This window comes from Suillus paluster (assembly GCF_016628075.1).
Source record: "Suillus paluster strain FC165 chromosome Unknown EDB91scaffold_48, whole genome shotgun sequence".
NCBI classification, from domain to species: domain Eukaryota; kingdom Fungi; phylum Basidiomycota; class Agaricomycetes; order Boletales; family Suillaceae; genus Suillus; species Suillus paluster.
In genome coordinates, this window is record NW_024537608.1 from 18,325 (window position 1) to 41,219 (window position 22,895).

General features: G+C 47.2%; 9 protein-coding genes across 9 annotated transcripts; 5 read left to right on the forward strand and 4 right to left on the reverse strand.

Annotated features, from left to right (window-relative positions):
• Positions 1-2,671: 2,671 nt before the first annotated feature.
• Positions 2,672-3,454, forward strand: EDB91DRAFT_1056968 (uncharacterized protein; the record flags this gene model as incomplete). Its single annotated transcript, XM_041314042.1, has 2 exons — positions 2,672-3,036; positions 3,085-3,454. Coding segments are annotated over 2 exons (735 nt in total), but the record flags the coding sequence as incomplete, so codon positions are not given.
• Positions 3,455-3,569: 115 nt separating this feature from the next.
• On the forward strand, positions 3,570-3,728 carry EDB91DRAFT_1037205 (uncharacterized protein; the record flags this gene model as incomplete). Its single annotated transcript, XM_041312828.1, has 1 exon — positions 3,570-3,728. A coding segment is annotated over one exon (159 nt), but the record flags the coding sequence as incomplete, so codon positions are not given.
• A 470-nt stretch (positions 3,729-4,198) lies between these two features.
• On the forward strand, positions 4,199-4,689 carry EDB91DRAFT_1040477 (uncharacterized protein; the record flags this gene model as incomplete). The annotated part of the gene is made up of 3 exons (XM_041312875.1): positions 4,199-4,330; positions 4,380-4,596; positions 4,643-4,689. Coding segments are annotated over 3 exons (396 nt in total), but the record flags the coding sequence as incomplete, so codon positions are not given.
• A 2,503-nt stretch (positions 4,690-7,192) lies between these two features.
• Positions 7,193-7,813, reverse strand: EDB91DRAFT_1250891 (uncharacterized protein; the record flags this gene model as incomplete). Its single annotated transcript, XM_041323279.1, has 2 exons — positions 7,193-7,561; positions 7,658-7,813. 2 exons carry the CDS (start codon positions 7,811-7,813, stop codon positions 7,193-7,195), a joined length of 525 nt encoding a protein of 174 aa, XP_041174713.1.
• Positions 7,814-9,732: 1,919 nt separating this feature from the next.
• EDB91DRAFT_1250892 (uncharacterized protein) lies at positions 9,733-11,081 on the forward strand (the record flags this gene model as incomplete). Its single annotated transcript, XM_041323280.1, has 4 exons — positions 9,733-9,873; positions 9,933-10,452; positions 10,502-10,904; positions 10,958-11,081. The coding sequence occupies 4 exons, from the start codon at positions 9,733-9,735 to the stop codon at positions 11,079-11,081; spliced, it is 1,188 nt and encodes a 395-aa protein (XP_041174714.1).
• A 1,070-nt stretch (positions 11,082-12,151) lies between these two features.
• EDB91DRAFT_1084043 (uncharacterized protein) lies at positions 12,152-13,617 on the reverse strand (the record flags this gene model as incomplete). Its single annotated transcript, XM_041315700.1, has 8 exons — positions 12,152-12,272; positions 12,429-12,496; positions 12,631-12,690; positions 12,756-12,803; positions 12,882-13,100; positions 13,172-13,250; positions 13,453-13,521; positions 13,571-13,617. 8 exons carry the CDS (start codon positions 13,615-13,617, stop codon positions 12,152-12,154), a joined length of 711 nt encoding a protein of 236 aa, XP_041174715.1.
• A 1,214-nt stretch (positions 13,618-14,831) lies between these two features.
• On the forward strand, positions 14,832-16,036 carry EDB91DRAFT_1250893 (uncharacterized protein; the record flags this gene model as incomplete). The annotated part of the gene is made up of 5 exons (XM_041323281.1): positions 14,832-15,143; positions 15,201-15,308; positions 15,358-15,665; positions 15,705-15,942; positions 15,998-16,036. The coding sequence occupies 5 exons, from the start codon at positions 14,832-14,834 to the stop codon at positions 16,034-16,036; spliced, it is 1,005 nt and encodes a 334-aa protein (XP_041174716.1).
• A 1,409-nt stretch (positions 16,037-17,445) lies between these two features.
• EDB91DRAFT_1250894 (uncharacterized protein) lies at positions 17,446-18,446 on the reverse strand (the record flags this gene model as incomplete). Its single annotated transcript, XM_041323282.1, has 4 exons — positions 17,446-17,962; positions 17,993-18,000; positions 18,060-18,272; positions 18,327-18,446. The coding sequence occupies 4 exons, from the start codon at positions 18,444-18,446 to the stop codon at positions 17,446-17,448; spliced, it is 858 nt and encodes a 285-aa protein (XP_041174717.1).
• A 2,004-nt stretch (positions 18,447-20,450) lies between these two features.
• Positions 20,451-22,786, reverse strand: EDB91DRAFT_1084046 (uncharacterized protein; the record flags this gene model as incomplete). Its single annotated transcript, XM_041315701.1, has 8 exons — positions 20,451-20,660; positions 20,740-21,332; positions 21,381-21,549; positions 21,618-21,715; positions 21,827-22,046; positions 22,098-22,178; positions 22,239-22,384; positions 22,429-22,786. The coding sequence occupies 8 exons, from the start codon at positions 22,784-22,786 to the stop codon at positions 20,451-20,453; spliced, it is 1,875 nt and encodes a 624-aa protein (XP_041174718.1).
• Between the last annotated feature and the right edge of the window lie 109 nt (positions 22,787-22,895).

The following is a 22,895-nucleotide window of genomic DNA, read 5'->3' on the forward strand; positions in this document are numbered from 1 at the left end:
TCTCAATCCCGTACCTGCTTGACTGGTCTGCCAGGGCACTGAGCGATGGGTTTTAAGCGGACGCTCCCCACATGAGGCTGAATGGGCAATATGTTCTAGAAACACAATTGAGTTATCATCATGATAGCTTTGACTTGCCGTCCGAATCATATGCAAAAAGACTGCTCACTAAAGATCTGCCTGAGCCTCGCTTTGTTGCTGCTGGCAACTGGTCGTGCCAGAGTTATAGCTGCCTCTTTTGCCCTCTCGCGTCTTTTATGGCTGCTCATGATGCTGGACACCTGGTAGGATTTGCATGTTGCACGGTGCCTACTAAGTCCTCGACTGTCACTAGCTGCGTTCTCCCACATGCAGCCTGGAGCAGTGCAAGATATCATCATATAATAAATGAAGAGCAAAAGAAGAACAACTTGAAGCCATGGAAGTTTTTTGCACATTCGTCGGACCAGTGCCACCAGCTCAGTGCTCAGTCAGTGACCCGGGTGTGCAGCAGGCTGACTGAATGATTGGCCCAGAGTGGGTACCCACGTGACTGGTAGTAGCTCTTAACTTGGAAGCAAGGACTTGAGTCAAAGTTGTAAAGCACCCGGGATTGGTTGCACTGTGGGAAGTAAAAACAAGTGTATAGAATACTGAAAGTCAATGTTGAGAATACTGACTTTCAGGGTTTTGGATCTTATGACCGCAGTCCATGTCGGAACTAGAAGATAGGCTGTGCAAGAATTCAGTACCTAGAACCCTGAAAGTGACATTTTCCAGTGTCAAAGACACTGAGATGGGATTGACAGCACACTGAATAGCACCGAGTAAAACACTGACATTGTGATGTTCGCGGTACTGAAGATAACTGGCTCAAAATACTGAGCATTCCACTCTGAGACACTGCTTTTCGTTGATGTGCAAAACCATGAATTTGACAGAGGCGAGACACAATTGTATTTATATGTACTAAGAGAATTCCACTAAGAACACAGAAGACAATAACAGAGTTTGTACGCAGAATCAGTGTGGCATATGTCAATGAAGTCCAGACAAAGTCAGAGAGCGGGACTTATGACGGAGTCCATGGCGACATTATGACAGACAGGTCTGAGTCACGTCAATTAGATAGAGCTTTATGGTGTTGGTTGGGGTTCAGTCCGGTTCAGAGGAGGTTCGGGTGAGAACCGAGAACCGAACTTGGGTCCAGTTCTACCAGAGATGACGAACGCAAGCCAAACCAAAAATCCGCAATGATTGAGCTGTAGTGTTGCCCAGACCAGGAAGAAGGGTAGTGGGAGCGAGCAATAGTGGGGGGCATTTAGAGGGAGGCAGGAGGTGTTGAGTGATGAACCAGTGGGATCCATTCAGGAACTAGCGAGAGATGAAAGCAGGTGTTGAGAGGCAGTGGGAGATGACAGACATTTGCGACTGCACTTAATTTCTAATGAGAGCGGGTGTTCTCGTGATGGCTTGAGCCTGACTTGTGAATTGTAATTCGTAAGTGCAGCTGTTGGCAAAATGAGTCTTACCCACAATGTTCGGTCTCCTTCGTTCGATTAGCATTGGATTGAGACATGCATACTACCGCAGGATCAATGACAAAAAAATCATACCTATTGCACAAGACAGCGGACACAGATACTGTCGAGGCAAACATATAGATGCACAAGTACACAACGATGAGCGAAGTTGTCAGCGTGTATAAATGAAAAGAGACTTGCCTAGATTGCTCAAACAAGCGCAAATGAATATAAATGAGTGCAGATGAACGCAATCACAATCACCAGGTGCAAGCAAGTGCAGATGAGCGGGGACAATTGCAGACGAATGCAAATGTCATCAAACACACAGAGACAGGTGCAGACATGCACAAGCACACAAGAATGAGTGCAATAATTTTATTTATGCAGCGTGTGATTGAGTGACTATATGTGCACCGTGGGTGACTATATGTGCATCATTAGCGACTATATGCGCATCATTAGAGACTATATGCGCACCACGAGTGACTATATGCATCAACACCTCATAACACGCACTGTGGCTCACGTCGTTCATTTCTCAGAGGGCTGCTCGGGCTTGGGGAACTTGGGGTGAGGCTAGGGTTGGACAGGGGTATGGGTAACCCCTGGGGGTTGTGGGTAGGGGTATCAAGGGGTATGGGTATGGGTTGGGGCCTCGTGACCCCCTGACCCCTGGATTATTGGTGGGTACCTGACTATACAGCACATTACTACATTGGGATGGCAAACCTTAAACCTTATCTCTAAATAGATCATATCACTGATTCACACTTCGGCTTTCGAACTAGCTTCTGAACAAAACTTCTCATGTTACCTAAAAGAATCAAGAAGCCCACTGAAAAGGTGTTGGCTATGGCCACCGAACGCCCACTCAAACGAAAGGCCACTTCGGATCAGTCTCCTAATACCACCATAGCACAAAAACGAAGCAAAGTGACAGAGATTGATCAAACTAACAAGAGTCCAACACCAACTACCTATCAAGCCACTGTATGGACCGAAGAAGAAGAAGAAGACGCGGCATACACTGATGCCATCGTGATCAACTCCGATACTGAAAATGACGAGGCAAAGCAGAGTTCGGTAGAGAGTGCTTCAGAGTCCTCTGATGCGGAGCTAGGTCAATTGCTATACTATCCAATCAGCACAAATACTAAACGGCTATAGAGAGACTAATGAAAGAGTGGTCCTCACCTATATATGCCTTCTTTCAACCGATACCGACTATCGAGTATCATGATCAGCGTCATTGTCATGTTTTCAAGTGCGCAGCCCATGGCTGTAATCACCGTGTTCGTCATTATCTCGACAAAAAAGACGTGAAGTCTACAGGGAACATGCGCAAACATGTAAAGAGCTGCTGGGGTCAGCCAGCATTACAAGCTGCAATGGACTGTGGAAATACCACGGCAGCACGAGATGGACCCATCAAAAGTCTACTTGAAACAGGGTCAATCAAGACATCATTTGATCACAAAGGTAAAGGGAAAGTGACTTACTCACATCGTCAACACACACGCACAGAGACTCGGTACGTGCACCCAGTTGAATCTCTGAGACGCCGCTAAATTGATGGTAGTGCCGAAATCATCCGATGGGTCTCGGAGAGTCTGTGCTCCTTCGAAATAGTAAAGGACCGAGGTTTCAGCGCACTTATGAAAACAGGGCGTCCAGAATATTACTTACCATCACCGAAAACCGTTGCGCGTGATGTCAGACAGGTGTTCGTTCGAATGCGTGCACGCATTGCACAAATGCTACAGGACTACCCCGGAGAATTGAACTTTGCGACTGACGCATGGACGTCGCCGAATCATAGGGCGTTTGTCGCTGTTTCCGTGCATCTTGAACACGAAGGTAAAGCACTGTCAATGATACTCGACATAGTTGAGGTGGCGAAGGTAAATAGAATGAACGAGGGCACGCACCATATTGCTGACTATTGGTAGTCACATACAGGCGCCAATTTAGCGCAGGCATTCGCAAATATTCTAGAGGAATTTGGTATATCAGACAAGGTGCGAGGAACTCAATATCGCAAGGAAAAAACTCACCAGGTCCATCAAGATATTGATTGTTGCTGCGGACAATGCGTCGTCCAACGACACGCTCGTTGCAGAGCTTGCAACGATCCTACCAAAGTTTGGTGGAGAGACGAACTGGTCGAGGTGTTTCCTCCACATAGTCAATCTTGTTGCAAAGTCATTGCTCCGAGAGTTTGACGCATCGAAAAAAAAGAGGAATCAGTCATCTGATGATGCGGAGGAAGAAGAGGGTGGTAGCGAAGACGGTAGGGAAGACGATAACGAAGATGAAGAGGAGGGAGGACTCACTGAGGATACCATGGATCTTGAGGAATCGCAGACATGAGTCGATGACTCCAACAAAAGTGTTGAGGATGATGATGATGTCGAGGGATGGGTGGATGAGGTTGCGCTGCTGAGTCCAAAGGAGTGCAAAAAGCTAGCGCGCAGTATTCGCCCAATCAGAATTGCATTGATCAAGGTGATAAGATAGTTACTCACCTTACATCCCCTACTGACACCCCCCAACAGCTCCGCAAACTCGCTTTCAAAATCCTTCACTCCACCACTATACTCTTGCCTGCATGGAAGGCCATCATTGGAGATCTAAAACTGGCGGTCAGGATCATGCCGCGTGATGTATCCACGCGCTGGAATTCCACTTATGATATGTTGACTTTTGCCTTGGAGTACCGGAAAGGTCTTGACATGATGACGGACCAACGGAGACTGGGACTTGGTGAGTATGAGTTGACACCACATGAGTGGACACTTGTTAAGCAGTTGCGCGATGTGCTCAAGGTGAGTGACATGTCACATACATCACACTCAATACTAACTTAGTAATCAGATCCTCAAGGATGCCACATTATACTTTTCCCGTTCAACACCAAACCTGCCGATGGTGATCCCAGCCATGGATCACATCGACAGTGTTTTTGCAAGCAGCATGCTCAAGATGCACCAGTTTGACCCTGCAATTCGCGCGGGCCTTGGACTGGCAAAACGGACGCTCAATCGATACTACTCACTGACTGATGCATCGAAGGCTTACCGTATTGCGATGGGTGAGTACTACTGTTTTCTTTTTCCTTTTCACTAATTATGTTGTAGTTCTCCATCCCTCCCACAAGCTAGCCTATTTCCGGGCTGCAGGATGGCAACAAGAATGGATCGACACTGCTGAAGAACTTGTACGTTCTGAATTCAAGCACACCTATGCTTCTGGTTCAACAGCCGAGGAGTCCCCTACTAATTCTTCAACTGAAGACATCAATGAGGTGCATACTTACGTTTGTCGTTCTCTGCACCTCGTGTACCTCGTGTACTTACATTTGTTGTTCTCAGGATGACGAGGCAAGCAACATCTTCGATCGCCTACCAACGCTTGCCCGTGTCAAGACACTTGCCAGTGCCGACGAACTCGAAACGTACCTCAACACTGATGTTGAGGACGTTGGAGATGCGATTGCCTGGTGGTACGGACACTGCAAGACTTACCCCCGCTTATCTCGGATGGCGCTGGATTATTTAACTATTCCGGGTACATTTTCATGTTTTTTGTTTTATTTTTGCTTTAACACGCCTCCACAGCAACATCCGTTGATGTTGAACGGATTTTCAGCCGAGGCCGCTTGCTTCTATCTCACGTTCGAAACCGTCTTTCTGCACAGACCACCCGAGCTCTCCTTTGCGTAGGATTATGGAGCCAACTAGGATTAGTCAAGGACACGGACATCAATTCTGTGGCGAGCCTCCCAGACGTGGATGGGGAAGATGAGGAACTCGACGACAGATGGGATAGCATTACTCTTCGTTAGTTTTTTACTACTACATTGTTATTACAGCGAGCTATATACTTGATGGGTATGTGTATACCCGCGGTACCCATTACCCGCGGATGACCCTTGTATTGACCCGCACCCCTAAGGACCCTTGGGTAGGTGGGTATAGGTAGTTGACGGGTGCGGGTGTGGGTTGAGGTTGTCGCACCCGCAGGTTTACCCCTGTTGAACCCTAGGTGAGGCAGAGTGATCTTGAGCTCGAGCACGGGAGCATGCTGGTAATTCTTGAAGGACCCCGTGCTAACAAGAGTAGCAGCAAAAGAGAGAGTAAACAGAGTCAACAAAACATGCACCCTCCTGTATCGTCTATGGCCACAGAGTACACAGCGCTTGTGACATTCAATGAAACAAATATCACAACACATACTCACATTGATTCTGTACATGGCTGATGCAGTCATAGCAAGTCTCCCCAACTTCTTCTGCGCATCCTTATCATGGGTCGTGGTTGAGGGAGACATAAGTATGAATATTGGGGCAAATCTTCTGTTGATGTGTTGTTTGTAACAGTCACGTGACACCGACAAATTGTATTCTACTAAGTCTCAGTGTGATTATTGATACCTCACTAGTTCAATCCATCTTAGATTTCCTCCTCTCAAAAGTGAGGCTGGTGGGTCCAGCAGGATCATAGACATTATCTCCCACCTGGTGTGAAGACAGCATTATTGAAGATCTTGAAAAGTTGCAGTCACATGACACAATGACAATGCAAGGTCCTCACAAAGTGGGGTGATGTGCGGGACGCAAAGTGGTTTGCGGAAGAGGTGGTGAATGTCTGGGGCCAGGTTTGTCTTAGTACTCTCAAACATCAAAGCTCTTGAATAAAATCATTTACCGATGCCATTTTCAACGTAGTCGGCGCATATGTCATACACTAAACAATCTTTGAGTTAACAGAGAAAATACAACTTGTTCATGATGCGATCTTTACCAGATGTGCATGCCCCAACAACAGCTACCTTTTTCCCTGCATGGTCAGTAGCAAAGTTGTGTTTGCTAGCATGTAATATCCGTCCCTCGAACTCGTCCTACATACGCACTTAGCTTTGACTTGAGAGCCCTACATTTGTGAACGAACATACCTGCCTTGGGATATCTGGAATTTGTCCTGTGCCACTGCCCAAGTCCGAGGCAAACACAACGTGATTGACTTCAAAAGACTGCTCCTGTCCATCCGCGCATTATACGAAGGGCCAGGGGAGTAACAGGATGCCCATTGACAAGAATTGAGTTGGGCCAGTGGGTAGTAGAGCATGGCAATGGAAACACAGTGACTCTCCAAGAACCTAGCCCTACCACTGCGGGACTCGCCAAACCACGGTCAAGCCATTGTACAGCCAGAGCCAAGGAGAACAGTGAGTTTCAAAGTGTTAGACACTGAAAAAGCCTTGGAGTCGAGATGGATGAATTGGGAACAGTAACTGTTGCATGTCTGAGCGGCCGGTCAGCAGATATACGAAGATTGTTGCAATGCTCTGCAATATATTGCTTTAAATAACCTTCTCATCTTTTCACTGGTTCTCTGATGTCATGTCCGCTACTAGTCTGCAGCACACACCATGTACTTCTGCAGTTCGTGTTTTCGCTCAAGTACTAGCTTCATCATTCATCAAGGATACATGTGTTTGATAATCTATAGGCTATAGTTCTGGCGGATACAAGAAATGAATGCATGATGGTCACATCTGCCAGATAATGATGGTGCGCATTTACAACAATCCAAAGGTCACCGCTGACAATGAACAACTCCTGCCTTGTCACGTCATGTCAGTAAGTATTACAACAAAAAACAGCCCAGGAAATTCGGAATTGCACCTCAGCCATCAGACTCGAAGTCGTCGGATGTCAAATCAACATCTTCCTCTGGCAGACACGACTTAACACCCTCAATGTGATTCAGGGTTAAGTCGGCAACAGCTAATGACCTGGAATTGTGACTGTGTGCACCCACATCGAAGTCCTTGGCAACTTCGAAATCCTCCCAGCTACATCCAACCAAGAAACTCTGGAGAACGGCAGCTTCTTTAGCGCTGATGGTATATCTTTCAAGTTCTTCTTGGACGATCATTTCAAGAAGTGCCTGGTATTGGTCCTTTGCCTCAACCGCCCATGCCGTTCCCAGAACTGCCATGCGCTTGGATTCACAATCAGCTTCCTTTACAGCGACAGCTTGAGTGATAGTCTTCTTAGACAAGCAGTTTCAGGCTATCCATGAGGATATCTTTGCCCTGGTGTTGGACTTGTCAATTTCTATGAAACAGTGTACGTCAGGATAACATACCACTTTGATGTCCGCCAGACTCATATCATTGTCACCAGATTCGAGACACCTTCGAAAAAAGCGGAGCTCTAATGCATTAGGCACGAAACCATGTGGTTTCGCATAAGGCCTGAACTTTCTTTGCACACGCCCTGCAAGGGCAGGCAGGCGCTTCATTAAGTTGGAAGGAGGGCGTGGAAATGCAAAGAGCTCATGTTCTGAATCAGGGGAGGTGTCACTGGATGGTGGTGATTGTCGACGATTGCCAGGGCATATGGGACATGCTACTGTATGGCTGCGTCTCTTCTTGTCACGGTGTAGGGAGTATCCCTATGCTAGGCTTGTATCCACCACTTTTCCGATGCATCAGGCATCCATCCGACACCTATCCATTCCATCTGATACCCATCCGCTTTTTGGATGACATGCGGATACCTTCGGATCTCCCCCTATAGCTCGTGCATCCGCCATATCTGTCCTGTCCACATCCATTCTACCTCATTGGTACGTACTCACACGCATTTTCTTGTTACTGACTGAACACAAACATATCCTCTCACACTCCACTATTTTCCGGATAGCTTATGGCACGGTCTAGACTCGCTACCTATATCTCTATGTTCCTTGAAAATACTGTACCCTATAAGCATGGAGGTTTTCAAAAAATACTTACTTCATGTAACTTCCTCCCACTTTTCCTGCACCTTACCAGAAGATCGCTTTGACCTATATACCCACTATCCATCCAACCTTTAATGTACTTCCTTCAACTTTGATTCGCATCCCATCCCATCCGCAAGTGCCATCCGCTCCATCTGACAAATCTGTACGTTTTGCATCCTATCTGTTTCATCCGCTTTTGCGGATCTTTCATCCTATAGGTTCGCTTTAGACAGAGACTAGTGTTTCCCCAGTAGCAATCCCCTTAAGGGTCGAACATGCTTGTTTCCAAGTGAGGCAGCAGGCAGCAAAGACCCAACTGTGTAGTTGATCGAATTCTCTCCTGCTGCACTTGTTGTACCCACAACGGGCCCGTGCAGGGTCAGGCAGAGAGCTGGGTGGAGTCTGAACGATAATTTGAGGAGACTCATCACTGCTATCGGGATCATAACTAGACTTTCCTGACCGAGCTTGGAGGAGTGGTGAGATGGGTGTGTACAGTACCAGCCTGACTGCTACTGCATCATAGTATGACTTGACCGGGACTGAGAGGACGTTCACTGGTGAAGTTATGAACATCAAGTCAGTGGGGATTGAAAGACAGTAGAGAACTTTCCTTGTCTAGTGTAGTAGTGCCGCATATTAACACAATATTAATATCAACCATGGTGGATTGGTCATGCAGGGGAAAATCCGAAGTCAGAGTCTTCAGGTAACTTTGCGCCGCCATCTATCACGTGTGGAACTCGCCCAGATCACCTCAAGTTGAAAATGTCCTACTGCCACGACCGTACTGAGTCAACTCTGAGTCAGGTGTGATTCATTTGAATTGCGGATAGGATTATCATATCAGGCTTCAGCCCGAGTGACTCAAAGGAATTCGAAGTTGTTTCAGGTTCAAACTTCGCACTGCTGGCAGCCTTCATCTGACTTTCTGAGTCAGTGGCGGGGGGCTGGCATCAGTAAACCAGTGAGACTTAGATATTAGTAGATTTTGTAGTATTTTGTAAGCCCAATGCTTCTTTCCTGTACATTACGATACAAAGTAATATATAGCAATCTAAAGCAATCTAATCACGCCAATTCATGCTCGGTTCAGACTTAGATATTGCTTTACATTACTTTATATTACTTTGCATGTCACCATGGTACTCAAGTAACCTGTACCGTGACCCGGTCGCCATACTGAGCAAACTCTGAGTTGGCTTATATTAGGATTGGAATTGTTTCAGGTTCAAACTTCGTGCCGCTGCCTGATCACACTTGTGCAGGACTCGCCATACCTTCTTTTGTTTCGACAGATGGATAACGAGTGTTATGCTGTAACACTCGTTATTCATCTGTCGAATCGTTTTCCACCAGCGAATCCTCCCATCTAATGGATCACCACAACACAGTATGATCACAACGGTGTGCCTCACCAGGGGCCTGCGATCATGTTGGATACTCAGCCTTCCCAGCCCGCTCCCCAAGATACTAATGGTTCAGACCAGTCACTGCGGTGGTGGGACAACTTCAACAATCCAGAGCCCCAGACGCTCCGGACAATGACTCCTTCTGAGGATATGGTCATTATGGTAGGCTAGTACCAAAGCCAATCCTATTATCAGTGACTTACATATACTTGTACCAACAGCATGAACACCCTGATCAGCCATTTGACTGGGTGCGGCATAACACCTTTGATTTTGATAATCCTGTAATCGAGGGGGGACCGCCACTACTAGGTTCCCAGTCCATGCTCAATGAGGCTTACTATTCCCAACTCTCTTCTCCCCAGGTTCATCATGCACCCTACACCATCTCACAATGGCGTCATCACCGTGATATATTCTCTCATGCTGTAGAACAAGGTGAGGGGTCATCTCAAAGCGCAGCATTTGATAACCCGCCTCCTGTGCCGGGTGTGCCGCCCCCCACACTGGTAACACCATCTCCCACGCCACCTCCTGTGCCATCTCCTGTGCTATCTTCTGTGCCAGCCGCTCAACCGGTGCCTTCAATTATGTTTGGTCTTGCCGATTTAGGTGATGTGAAGGCAAAGGCATTGCTTCAGATGAAGAGGAGTATCTTTGACAGCTCCTTCCTGCCAAGTGACAACTCGGATGTAGAAAGGATGGCAAGGGCATGTATTACAGCCCAGGTGTCCCACAGCAGTAAGTCTCTGAACTTCACCGTAGACCGTCCGTTGCTCATCGAGCACAGTTGAACTTACCGCCTGGGCCACCATGAAAGCTGGCAAAAAAGAGATTGTCAAACTGTGCACCGCTCTCACCACACTTAGAAAAAACATACAATTTCTCACACGCAGCGCCATGCTCTGGGGATATGGTTTACACTGGTTAATGCACATGGAGAGCAAACAGGAAGTGAAAAAGTTTGTCAAGAGTCTCATTCAAGATGATTTCTTCCTTAGAGGTGTCATCAATCCCCATCATTTGTTCTCGTTTCTCGTCGATGACCGCTCATGTTACTTTATTCAGGTCAATGGAACAAATGTTGATATTCCTTTTGGGAATGTAGCAATATTGTATTACATCCAGCAGCTACTCTTCCACGATAGGCAATACAAACACCACATTGGCATGAAACAGAATCTCCGACCGCTGTTACTTATACAGCCATTTTGTTCAAGTGGGCGTTAACTGAAATGTCCTCCAGAGAATTCAAAGATCTAGATTTTAAACTTACCGAAGCTACTACGGAGCATGTCGCTATGGAAATGCTATTCAACACACTATCGGATGAACAGCATTGTGCCCTCACTGCAAGTGTTTATATTTAAGGTGAGCATCCCAGGTGGGCAAATAATATCATATCACTAATAAGGTATAATATCAAAGGAATGAAGGGTCTGCCAGAGGAAGTGCAAATGAAATGTACAATATAAAATAGTCATCTAGACTGCAGCTCAGTTGTGCTCCTGCAGTGCCCGTTGAAAGTCCTAAGTACAGACAAAAAAATAAACAAACAACAAATAAATAAACAACAAATAAATAAACAACAAATAGACAGACAAACAAACAACAATAAATAATTTATTTTCAATGTTCAACATTTCAACCCGAATCAACTGTGTTCAACTTTAGGTTCAAGTGCACTATCCTCTTCTCAGGTTGTATCTGTCCCGTTGTTTTTTGCATTGCATGTTGGTCATCACCAACTGCATGCCAAACCTTCGGGGGGGTACATCTCATGAACATCACCATTGTCGACTGCACTGCTCTGCACCCTCTCGCTCCAGACGTTGTATCTGTCCTGTTGTTTTTTTGCATTGTATGTTGGTCATTGCCGACTGCATGTCAAACCTTCGGGCGGGTACATCACATGATTGCATTGCATGCCAGTTATCATCGACTGCCCAGCGCGTCCTATATCATTCTCCCGCAGTTTTTCACATTGGATGTTGGCCATCACGGGTCCATTTGGTCTAGCATCACTCACTGTGTTTTGCCCTTGAATTGACAAAGTTTGGCCTCGAACTAAGCAGTCTGAACATTTCTTCGTCTCTCTATAGCTACTTCGCTAGCATCTATCAACTCAAACCCGTTGACTACATGAGCTTCCTATCTTGTAAATAGCTGACTCCTCCTTGAAATACATGACCAGTTTCATCAAAACGTGGCCCAGATAGCTGCACCATGTGACCACCTGTATTGTACTGATAAGGACAGACATCAGAGAGGCCAATCTGCACTTCTGGGCAAGGGTTTCTTGCAAAATCGTGTAAGTCCCTCACTTGAACTCTTACTACCAACATTCCTGAACGCTCAATGGCGAGAAATGAGGTAAGTCTTGTATAATGAAATTTTTGACGTTGTTCTGATTGTTTTCTAGTCTACCAATAAAAGCACACTATCTAATCGCCGCGAGGTGCTTTGTAAATGCGGGGCATGCATAACGAAGGATCTGAACGGCCAGATCATCTCGATGGTGACTTCTCAGCAACACCAGCGCAACCAAGCCATCAACCAGTCTATGTTGGCTCAGCGTGCATGTGGAACATCAACGTGAGGGGGATCTCGCGCTCCCACTAGAGCAGCTATCTTCCAGTGTGGGCGTGGTCTCTTGCGGCCACCAGTCTCAGCTCCTGCAGTCCGTGTAGTGCCTTCCACTTCCACTGGTCAAGCACCTGTCGACTGGCCAAGCATCGGGAACCACTGGACCATCTTGAGCATGCTGCAGTCCCCCTAGAAATCTCTGGTCATTTGAGTAAGTTCCGAACTTCATTTGTAAGCGATTTTTGATGATTGTCTCAGTGATAATACAGAGGACTTTTCCATGGACATAGATGCCAGCATGAACTCTTCAAACTTGCGATAAAATACACTAACCTGCATTTCATTCCATGTCACATCTGCGGCCTTGCTGAAGATTTTGATGTTTGTCGCATCCTGCACGTTGCTGGCAAAATCCAGTGTGTAATATATCTCATCTGTATCTGGGTTTCTTTGTTCACCCTCCTGACAGTAAGGGCCATTTGTCCTTCGTCTTCATACCACAAATCCTATGGAAGGTTGTTGTAATGTGGGTCTACAGGGTGTCACCTTTTATCCGTTCCAACAATCCTTCACAGTGTACTCACTTTTAAATATTTTCTAGCATGTTGTCCGGTCTTTGATAGCAAATTCTTCGACTTCGTGATATCTTCACGGGTCCTGTCTTCATCATTCATGGCCTCTTTGTCATCAGACTGGGCTGCAGCTCTCTGATACACACCCCGACGTCTTGCAATAGCAGCACCACCTCTTCCGAAAGCTCTGGTTGGTCTTGTACTGACGACTGGGTTGGATCGTACGAGAGCCTTCAAGTGCATTCGAGCCTGGCACGGTCTTCAAGCTGATCTTCTCGGATGCTCCGCAGAAGTTCACTAACATGCGAGTCATCCATTTCCGGTGGATCAGAAGTCCGGTTCACACTGCTTGATAACGGGCGAGAAAGACTATCCTCTGAACTTTGTGATGATGAATGTTGAGAGCACGAGTGTCTGTGCGATCATCTCCTGTTCCTTTCTCATGGAAGAGGGGATCTAGAATGGGTGTCCTGTCGACTGTTTTCGGCTATGCTCATCAGTACGTGAGCGTGTGTGTTCGCAAGGTCAGTTTCTGCATTGTACAGGTGAGTCTATGTGCATATATGCACCATTCTTGACATACCAACTCCTTTCAGCACCTCTCCTCGGCTGCCCTTTCTGGTTCCTCACTCTTGACTGTGCTGTGTTGTCCCTGTGCGACAATGTACATCAATTGAAACTGTCGAAGGAATGTTACTTACTGTTCCACAGTATTCCTTGGTATGGCTTTGCTCCCCATTGGAGGCATAGGTGCATGGGGTCCATCACGATTCGCATCATGGACTCTGCACTGTACAGTCCGTGACAACCCATTCAAATTTGGCCTGGAAAAGCAGGGTCAATCTGTGATTCATGTGGTGGGACATCAGGTTGGGTGCGTGCAGCGGTGTCCCTCCATATTTGAACCTGTGCTGATTCGGGGATTTGGATCCAGGCTTGGGGATTGAATCCCTGGTGGGCACGGGAGGCCAAACATACTTGGATGAAGGATATTGAGTGAGGAGGAGCAACAATATCAGTGGACGCAGTCGAAGGTGCACATATGTGATACTGTAGCACTGTGGTTGATCTATCAATATGTCATATATATTAATATATTCTGATTTTGGTGAATATGGTACCCATAGCCCAGATCATACCTAAGATGAGGCTGCATAGTCACGGCTAGTGATGGTACAACAAATTCATAGAGATGAACCAAGGCAGATGCTGAATATACAATGTGCACGCATGTAGTTATATCTTGAACTACATGACCAAGGCACAGCCTGATTGAATTTTGAGCATGTCAGCTTGCCAGGATCATAAAGTTCATAGGTACAGGCATAGCCATATATATGTAACTAATGTGTGAGGTGCACAGATTCTCAGTGGGTTTATCTTAACATAGCTTGACCGTGTTCTCTCATCTGTTCAACCCATATCTACTCAGCGACTACACCCAGTGACTGACAAAAAAATTTCATTTCAAATCTAAATTATATCATGTTCAAGTTCTCGCTGACTGTACATTAAACATTGTTTCCAGTTGTCTTCGAGCTGGGGATTAGTCCTTCCTAGATTATGTAGGCCTATCAATAACAAAAGGATATTTAAAATTTCACACTAGAGCTTGAATGATGCTCAGAGTGCTGCATGACAATCATAAGCTACTAGGGGGGATGTTTTCTTCATCCCTGTTACCACAGGCCTGTGCTTTCTTCTTCCCTTTAGCCTGCCTTCTCTCCTTTGCAAGTTCCACCTTTGTGTGAGATTTAGAAATACAGCTTTGAAAGGTATATGCAGAGCCCTCCGACATCCCGACTTTCTCTTCATAGAATCTAAGAGCCTGTACAGCAACAGATTATATGATGGATTATTTGTACAATTGTTCGCACAGATTATTCCCGCGGTGTGAGCTCCAGTGTGACCTTTGTGTGACATACAGTGTGACTCCAGTGCTGAACCTTCTTGCCGTCAGATATGGCTCGCTCACAAAAGCTAAAATCAGCGGCAGCGACTGGAAAAACTCATTTGGCAGTGCAAGAAAATGCACCAGCTGAAATCTCAACAACCTGTTTGACTTGGACCCATTGGACCAAAGATCACACCTCAAGCCTGATCAAGTTTCTGGCTTCACATAGATCAGAGGCTGGTGATGGAATGAACTTCAAGATTGGAGTCTTTCAAGCTGTGACTGCTCATTTCCTTGAGCCCCCCAAAGGAGTTCCGAAGGAAGGATGGGTGCCACCTGTTGCAAGAGATTCTCGTGCTTGCAAGAACAAGTGGGCTGCAGTACGTGCACCTATTCTTTTCTTGATGCAACTCACACATTTTCAGATATGAAAAAAGCACAAGATCATTCTTGATATCAAGGCTCAGTCTGGCTTTTCTTGGGACAACGAGCTTGGTGCTGGCATTGACAGTACATCAGAGGCAGTATGGGCTGCATATGTCAAGGTGTGATTTTTTTCTCGTGGTATACTATGTATCTCATTTTTGATTCAAGAAGCGCCCTGATGCTGCACCATTTTGCAACAGGGGATGGCCACACTTTGACGAAATCAATGATCTTTTGTCCACCACTGCTTCGAAAGGAACTCATGCATTTCACGCAGCACTGGAGGAGTCCCGCGAGCAGTCACCTGATCTTGATTTTCTGAATGAAGAGGGTCTTCTGCAGCCTGAGCCTGAGCATGCCAAGAATTTGTCTCAAGATGTTCAGGACACTCTAGATGAGAGTGGGGATGACGAAGACTTTATCCCTTGGGAAAAAACTCCACCCCGTCAAAGTCACACTCCGGCTCCCCTTCTGAAGTGAAAATTTGACAGCATCTCCACTTCTACTTCCACCAGTTCGACTTCGGGTCCAGCATCAAAGAGGCATCGTGCGAGTGGTGCCGCAGCACTGTTTGCTATTGCTGACCAGTTTTCGGACTTCACTGATGCATTTCACTCAAGTTCTCAAGCCCAGCCATCTTCTCTCACTCCATCACCAATTCAAAGGCAATGTGCCATGCAGCATGCCCAGAATGTTGAGACCCATCTCACTGGTGATGAAATGGCTGCTCTCATTGAAGCCTTCCAGACTGATGTCAGTGCTGCGGATGCATATATGGTAATGCGAGATGACAATGCTCGTCACTCAGTTCATCAACCGAAAAATCACGCAGATCAATAGTCGATAATTTTTTTTTACTTCTACGAGGATATATTAGGTTGACCTCTACTGCCTTCTACCTGCTCGTCTACCTGCTCGTTGATGTTCCCACAGGAATAATTGGTAGTCTCGCCACATTGTGTTTCCTATCTCTTCTCTTTGTTCCTTTGCTGCTTCTCGTTCTTCAAAATTTCCTGGTCCTTCTGCTAGATCTCCCCTATCATTCTCGAACTCCGAGATATCAATACTACCATCATCAAATTCACGTATTTCATCTGGGTCATGAATCTGGATAAGTTTGTGTACAGCACAGAGTGCAGGGGGGATACGAGCTTGGAAGGTCATGCTATATTCTGGTGGGTTTGTGAGTATTGGAAATCATCTCTTGAGTACACCAAAAATCCATTCAACAACATTTCGTGCCTGTGCATGTCGTAGATTGTACAATTCATACGAATTTTTTGGTCTAGCAGAAGATGTTGGTTTGTGAACAGATTCAAGGACTTGAAAATACAAACCTCACAGCAGCTCGACCCCACTCTGCAAGATGGTAGCGAACATTTCAGTGAGGCACAAGCAGTGCTTCACATATACCAAACCCTGCATCAGCAAGATAATATCTCCCTTTTGGAACAAACAGATCCATCAACCGAGCTTCATTGAACAACATGGCATCTGATACTGATCCATCCCAACCACTGAGGATATACTGGAATCGAAGATCAAAAGAACAGCATGCCAGGCAGTTTTGACTGACTCCTCCTTTTCGGTTACGTGCAAGATGCCTCTCATCTGCAGAGGGGCAGCAGTTGATGTGAGTGCCATCAATTGCCCCAAGAGCTCCTGCAAAGTATGGAAAAAACTTGGGGTTCTTGCGAATTTCATGTGGAATAGGAGAATCTTCTTTTGGCAAAAACACATATCTCTTGTAGAAAGGCGAAGACGAGAGAGCAAGAAGAATTCGTTTGAAGTACCTGATTTTTTCTGAGTCAAGCAGACAAGCATCAAAAAAAAAAACAGTACTTTGTGATCATGGTGTGTGAGTGTTGAAACCTCTCAGCAACATGTCGACTTTTGAGGCCCGTGACACAGGTATACAAAAAAATTGCTGTTTGTTCTTCAAGTGTGACAAATTTTGAGTCATCCAACCCAGAGTCCCGTAGTTCTTGAACAAGTGCAAGAAATACATGTTTCCGCATCCCAAGTTCATTTTTGATCCTTTCTGGGTGTCCATTGAGAAGTTCCTGGACCCATGCGAAGCCAGACAATATAGAAGTATGATATGGCTCTTTGTCAAGGTATGGAGTAATATAGGCTACAGCAATTGTAATAATTAGCTGTGCAATCATTGCTGCAACAGTCCGCAAGAGATGGAGCCTTTGTGGCAGGTCCTTTGGACGAGACATGGTATGATGTCAGCGCAATTTTGCCCCTACGTTAGGGTTTGGGTGAGTGACATCTAGGTGATGGCGGAAAGCACCGAAAAGTCACGCCAGGTTGTGTGGGAATAATCTGTACAAATAATCCAAAGCGATAATCTGTGTAATAATCTGTCGCTGTACAGGCCCTAACACTGAAATGAGCTGCAGTGGGCAAATAAAAAATGCTGTGGTCCTTCAGTTTATTGGCATATTGGGGAAAGTTCATCACAGGGTAGCGAGAATGGACGGTCCTAAGGACATCCTCAATACATTGCGGAGGTTCGTCGTCGTCGGACTCTTCATCGCTCTTCATATAGAGCGCAAAAGTCCTCTTGAGCAGTTGGGGAGCCATATAGCCCTTTTCTTGTTCTCTCACAAGCATTCCGTCAGAGATTGTGTCATTAGTGGGAGGTGGGAGGTGGATATGATTATGGATGATGGGTGGTATGATTTTGGTGGGCACCCTCTGGAGCGATGACGTAGTTCGCTCCTTACGTGTCTTTTGAATTTCATTGAAATGACTCGGAGATGTCCTGGGTAAAGTGACAAAGTCTGGATCTCACGTTTCGTGCTAAAATCCATGAGCATTATGTAGTATCCTCGCAGGCTGCAAATAAGTATTTCACATACCAAATATTTAGCCCACTCCTGTAGGTCCCGGGTGCACAACAGATAGTGTGGAGCGTCGGGCTGGGATGCATTGACCCAGCAGAATGTGTCCTCTCTGAGCTTTGGATGGTTGGGGCAGCGCAACTTGCTTGTGACTGTTTCTAGCTCCTTTGTATACCTGCCCACAGAAGATGTACCTGCCTGTCGTTGTGCTTGCTTCTCTTTCTGTACAGCCTGCAAGTTGATGTCACATCAGTGCAGACGGCTTGCAATCATCAAAGCACGTACAGTATTGACAATTTCAATGGCAACTTTCTTTATTTTTCTGCCAGATCCCTGTTCTGTCCTCACAGCTTTGAAAGCACTATCAATGTCATGCGTTGTTAAAAGCCGATGAGGTGGGTCCATGCGGCGAGCAGTAGACAAACACCAGCCCAAGTGCTGTTATGTCTTTGAGACATCCATTGTAGCCTTGATGGAGTCGAGTATGTCTATGCGGGAATCTGACTCGGAGTGAGAGCGGTCCACATAAGTGGTTGATTGGTTTCTATCCAGAGTGTGGAGAGGAACTCTGAACTCGACTAGTGTGACACGGTGACATGATCAGCATCTCGTCAGCTCAGATATACACATTTAACTTACTTTTCTCAAACTGGGCCTGGCACCATTGTCCGGTAAATTCTTCTAATGGCAGCTGTTCAGTCATTCCCTCATAAAAATGCTGAACCGCGCACATGCGGTTGATCTCCTTGTCCTCGACACTGGGTAGTTCTAGATGAGCACCGAGGAGCCCCTTCAGTGACAAACTCCATATTATACGAGGCAACTGATGTGCATAATATCCCATATAACACGGGCCAGCGGACCATGGGCCGATGATGAAGATATCTTTGATGTTAACGGATGGGCCGGGAGGGATATTATTACCGATGAATATGGGTGGGCCCATCTAGGTAATATGTAGAGTAGGATGGACATGTATATTATAGACAGGTGGGCTGAAGAGAGATGTATATTATATAGATGGGTGGGCCGATGTAGTGGTATTATTATATAAACAGGTGGGCCGGAGGAGCAGTTTATTATATATGATATAGACGGGTGGGCCGATGTAGGGTATATTACATAGACTGGTGGGCCGAGGTAGTAGTATATTATATAGATGGGTGGGCCGGAGGAGCAGTTTATTATATATGATATAGACGGGTGGGCTGAGGTAGTAGTATATTATATAGACAGGTGGGCCAGCATAGGGTATATTACATAGACAGGTGGGCCGAGGTAGTAGTATATTGTGTAGACGGGTGGGCCAACTTAGGGGTATATCATGTAGATGGGTGGGCCGAGGTAATTGTTATCATATAAACGGGTGGGCCAAGAGAGCGATTTATTAGATATTATATAGACGGGTGGGCCGAGGTAGTTGGATATCACATATATGGGTGGGCCCAGATACATATCATATAGACCTATAGGCCGAGGTGGTAGTATATTATATAGATGTATGGGCCGAGGTAGTAGTATATTATATAGACGGGTGGGCCGAGATGGTTGATATCATATAGACGGGTGGGCCCAGAAGAATGAGTGTTATAAACATCAGTGGGCTGAGATAGTTGGATAACATACTAATCAGTGTGCTGATGTAGGCACCAGTACATACCCACTGTATGAGTGCATACACCTATCATCAACCACTGAAATGAGAAACATGAAAGCCTGAATACAACATTTCGTAAATTAGACAAATCATCAAGTACCTAATACTGAGTACCAAGTTCCAGGTAACTAATCCCGATGTCCGGGTAACTGACACCGATGTCCGGGTAACTGACACCGATGTCCGGGTAACATCCATCGACATCCGGGTAACTGATATTGACATCCGGGTAACTGATATTGAGTTCCAGGGATGTCTTAAATTGGACAAATGACCGAGTTCCGAGTTCCGGGCACCGAGGTCCAGGCATCAAGTTCCGAGGTCCGGGCATTGAGTTCCAGGCAGCGAGTTCCAAGTTCCCGGCATCGAGTGCCAAGTACCGAGTTCCAAGTTCCCGGCATCGAGTTCCGAGTTCCTGGCATCGAGTGCCAAGTACCGAGTTCCAAGGTCCGGGCATCGAGCTCCGAGTTCCGGGCACCAAGTTGTATTTTGGTGCTTGATGACCGGAACTCGGTGCCCGGAACTCAGAGCTCGATGCCTGGACCTCGGAACTCGGTACTTGGCACTCAATGCCGGGAACTCGGAACTCAATGCCTGGAACTCGGTGCCCAGAACTCGGAACTCGATGCCCAGACCTCGGAACTCGGTACTTGGCACTCAATGCTGGGAACTCGGAACTCAATGCCTGGAACTCAATGCCCGGACCTTGGAACTCAATGTCTGGACCTCAGTGCCCGGAACTCGGAACTCAGTCATTTGTCCAATTTAAGACATCCCCGGAACTCAATATCAGTTACCCGGATGTCAATATCAGTTACCCGGACATCGATGGATGTTACCCGGAACTCGATACCAGTTGCCCGGACGTCGTTGGATGTTACCCAGATATCAATATCAGTTACCCGGACATCGGCATGAGTTACCCAGACGTCAGTATTAGTTACCCGGAACTCGATTTCATTCTTTGGGTATAGCAGAGGTACAATGCATTTGAAGAACATTTACAGAAATCTAACTACCAAATTATGTAGACATTTCAACCTCGCCCAGATGACCCTCATCATCACCTTCACCTTCAACCTTGACCAGATGACCCTCATCACCACCTTCAACTTCAACCTTCACCTCAACATCCATCTCATCACCAGAGTCGTATTCTGGGACAAGGTTGTGTGGATCATCCGGCACCAAAATTGCTCCGGCAGTTGAGGGAGTAGGTGATGGGTCCGGGGCTGGTTGAACTTGGCTCGGCTCAAATGAAAGACCCTCGATGGCAGAGCGATCCTCAATTTTCGAGGGTGTGGGCTCCACTGCAATCGAAATATCAATGAGAGGAGGGAGTGCGGATTGGGAGGGTGACGTTGTTCCAGCGACGGATTGATCAAGCAACAAAGACGTTGCAATTGCCGGAGTGGTGGGAAGGGGAAATGAGGGATGGGGTTCCATGGTTTGGCGTCGAAGGCTCTCATGGAGCCTGCTGAGGGTATCGATACGGCTGCCCTGCTCGGCAACAAGATCCTCGAGAGCCTTGATGCGTTCGGCACTATCGCGAATACTTCTTGCCATGGAATGGAGGTCCGGCATAGGGACGTCGAGAGCCACACGAGGCATGCAGGCACTCGAAGATGCAATTGCTACAAAGGAATAAGATAAGATGATGATGAGAAATTCGAAAGACTTACGAGCTGGTGCAGGTGAGGGTGTAGGTGGTGGGGCGGGTGCCTTGACAGCAGTTATTGTCTTGCTGCGACTGCGCGTCTTAGGCACGGTCGCAGCAGACCCACTGGCAGTTCCGGCAGCACCAGCACCGGTAGCTCCGGCTACACCACGAGATTGGCTGCGGGTCCAGGCCTTTGGTTGGGAGGTGGATGGAGCTTTGGAAGGTGTCCGGGACCTGGCCTTCCGGGTGGTCGACTTACCCTCACGACTGTTTTGGTGGACTTCCAAGGGTGACGGAAAAACACTTTACCTTCTTTGTGTTGCAGAAAACACAGGAGAGAAGGCCTTTCCCAGTCCTCTTGTCAAACCGGGTTGTGCAGGGCAACTCCGCATTGTTGCAAGCCCAGCATGGGTTGTTCTGTTTGTTCAGTTAGTTGAAGGACGCCCAATAAATTTTCAAAGTACTCACCAGGTCCGGGAATGAGAATGTCATCTGTATCAATGACAGTTGGCGCCACGTCCGGGGTGACCGCAGGGGTATTGGACGCCGAGTCCGAGTGCTCGACGACCTCCGGAGGGCTTCCAGCAGGGCCATCGATGACAGTTGGTGCCACCAGCGGGGTGACCACAGGGGTGTTGGACGTCGAGTCCGTCTGCCCGGCGACGTCCGCACGCCTTCCGGCAATTACCTGACGATGTTACAGATGACCAGGAGTGATGCGGGCATAAATTAGACATACCTTCGCAGGGCCGAAAGGTCTCTTCTTGGGGATCCAGGGGCGAGACTGAGGTGAGACGATGAAGTAAGACGACCGGCCCTCCTTGGGCAGCCGGCTGCAAAATAATGAGTGACAACGAAAACAACAAACGGAATGACATACCTTGTCCACAGGTTCGTCCTCGGACTCCACAAACTCGGCTGACTTCACAACCCGAGCTGACTTTGCCCTCTTGCGACTCTTCATCGCGGATTTCGGCGGTTGGGAGGAGGGTCCCAAAATCAGGGGCGATTTCCTCTTCCTACTCCCTGTCCGCCTCAGGTTCCGGGTCAGCATCTAACGCCTGCCTTACCCTTACCCTTATCCTTACGCTTCTCCCGGGACTCGTCGATAGTGCCGGACGATGGGCTGGCAATGCTGCCAGCGACGGCAGGTGGGGAGGGAAGGTCGACCGCGACAGTGTCAGGGGATTTGGGGGCATCGACCGGAAGATCGAATGTCCGGTCGCCTAAAGCCTCCCATGCAGAGACCTTGTGGCGCCAGCTGTGCCTCTGGAGGCGAAGATCATTATGGCCGATGCTGTGCCAGTTGGGCGAATCCTGGGGGGACAACTGCCGAACGCGAAGTAACTCCTTGGAGCAGGACAAGACTATGCCCGGAATGCAAGGTGAAGCCTCATGGTCCCGGACGGCCTTAGCCTGCCCGGACATTAGAGAAAACAAAAAGAAAAAAAGGAAAAACCACATACCACCAGTTCAGTGACTTGTGCTTTCAGAGCCAAGTGGCTGTTGCCAGGGTGGGAGGAGCCGAGCCGCGCGG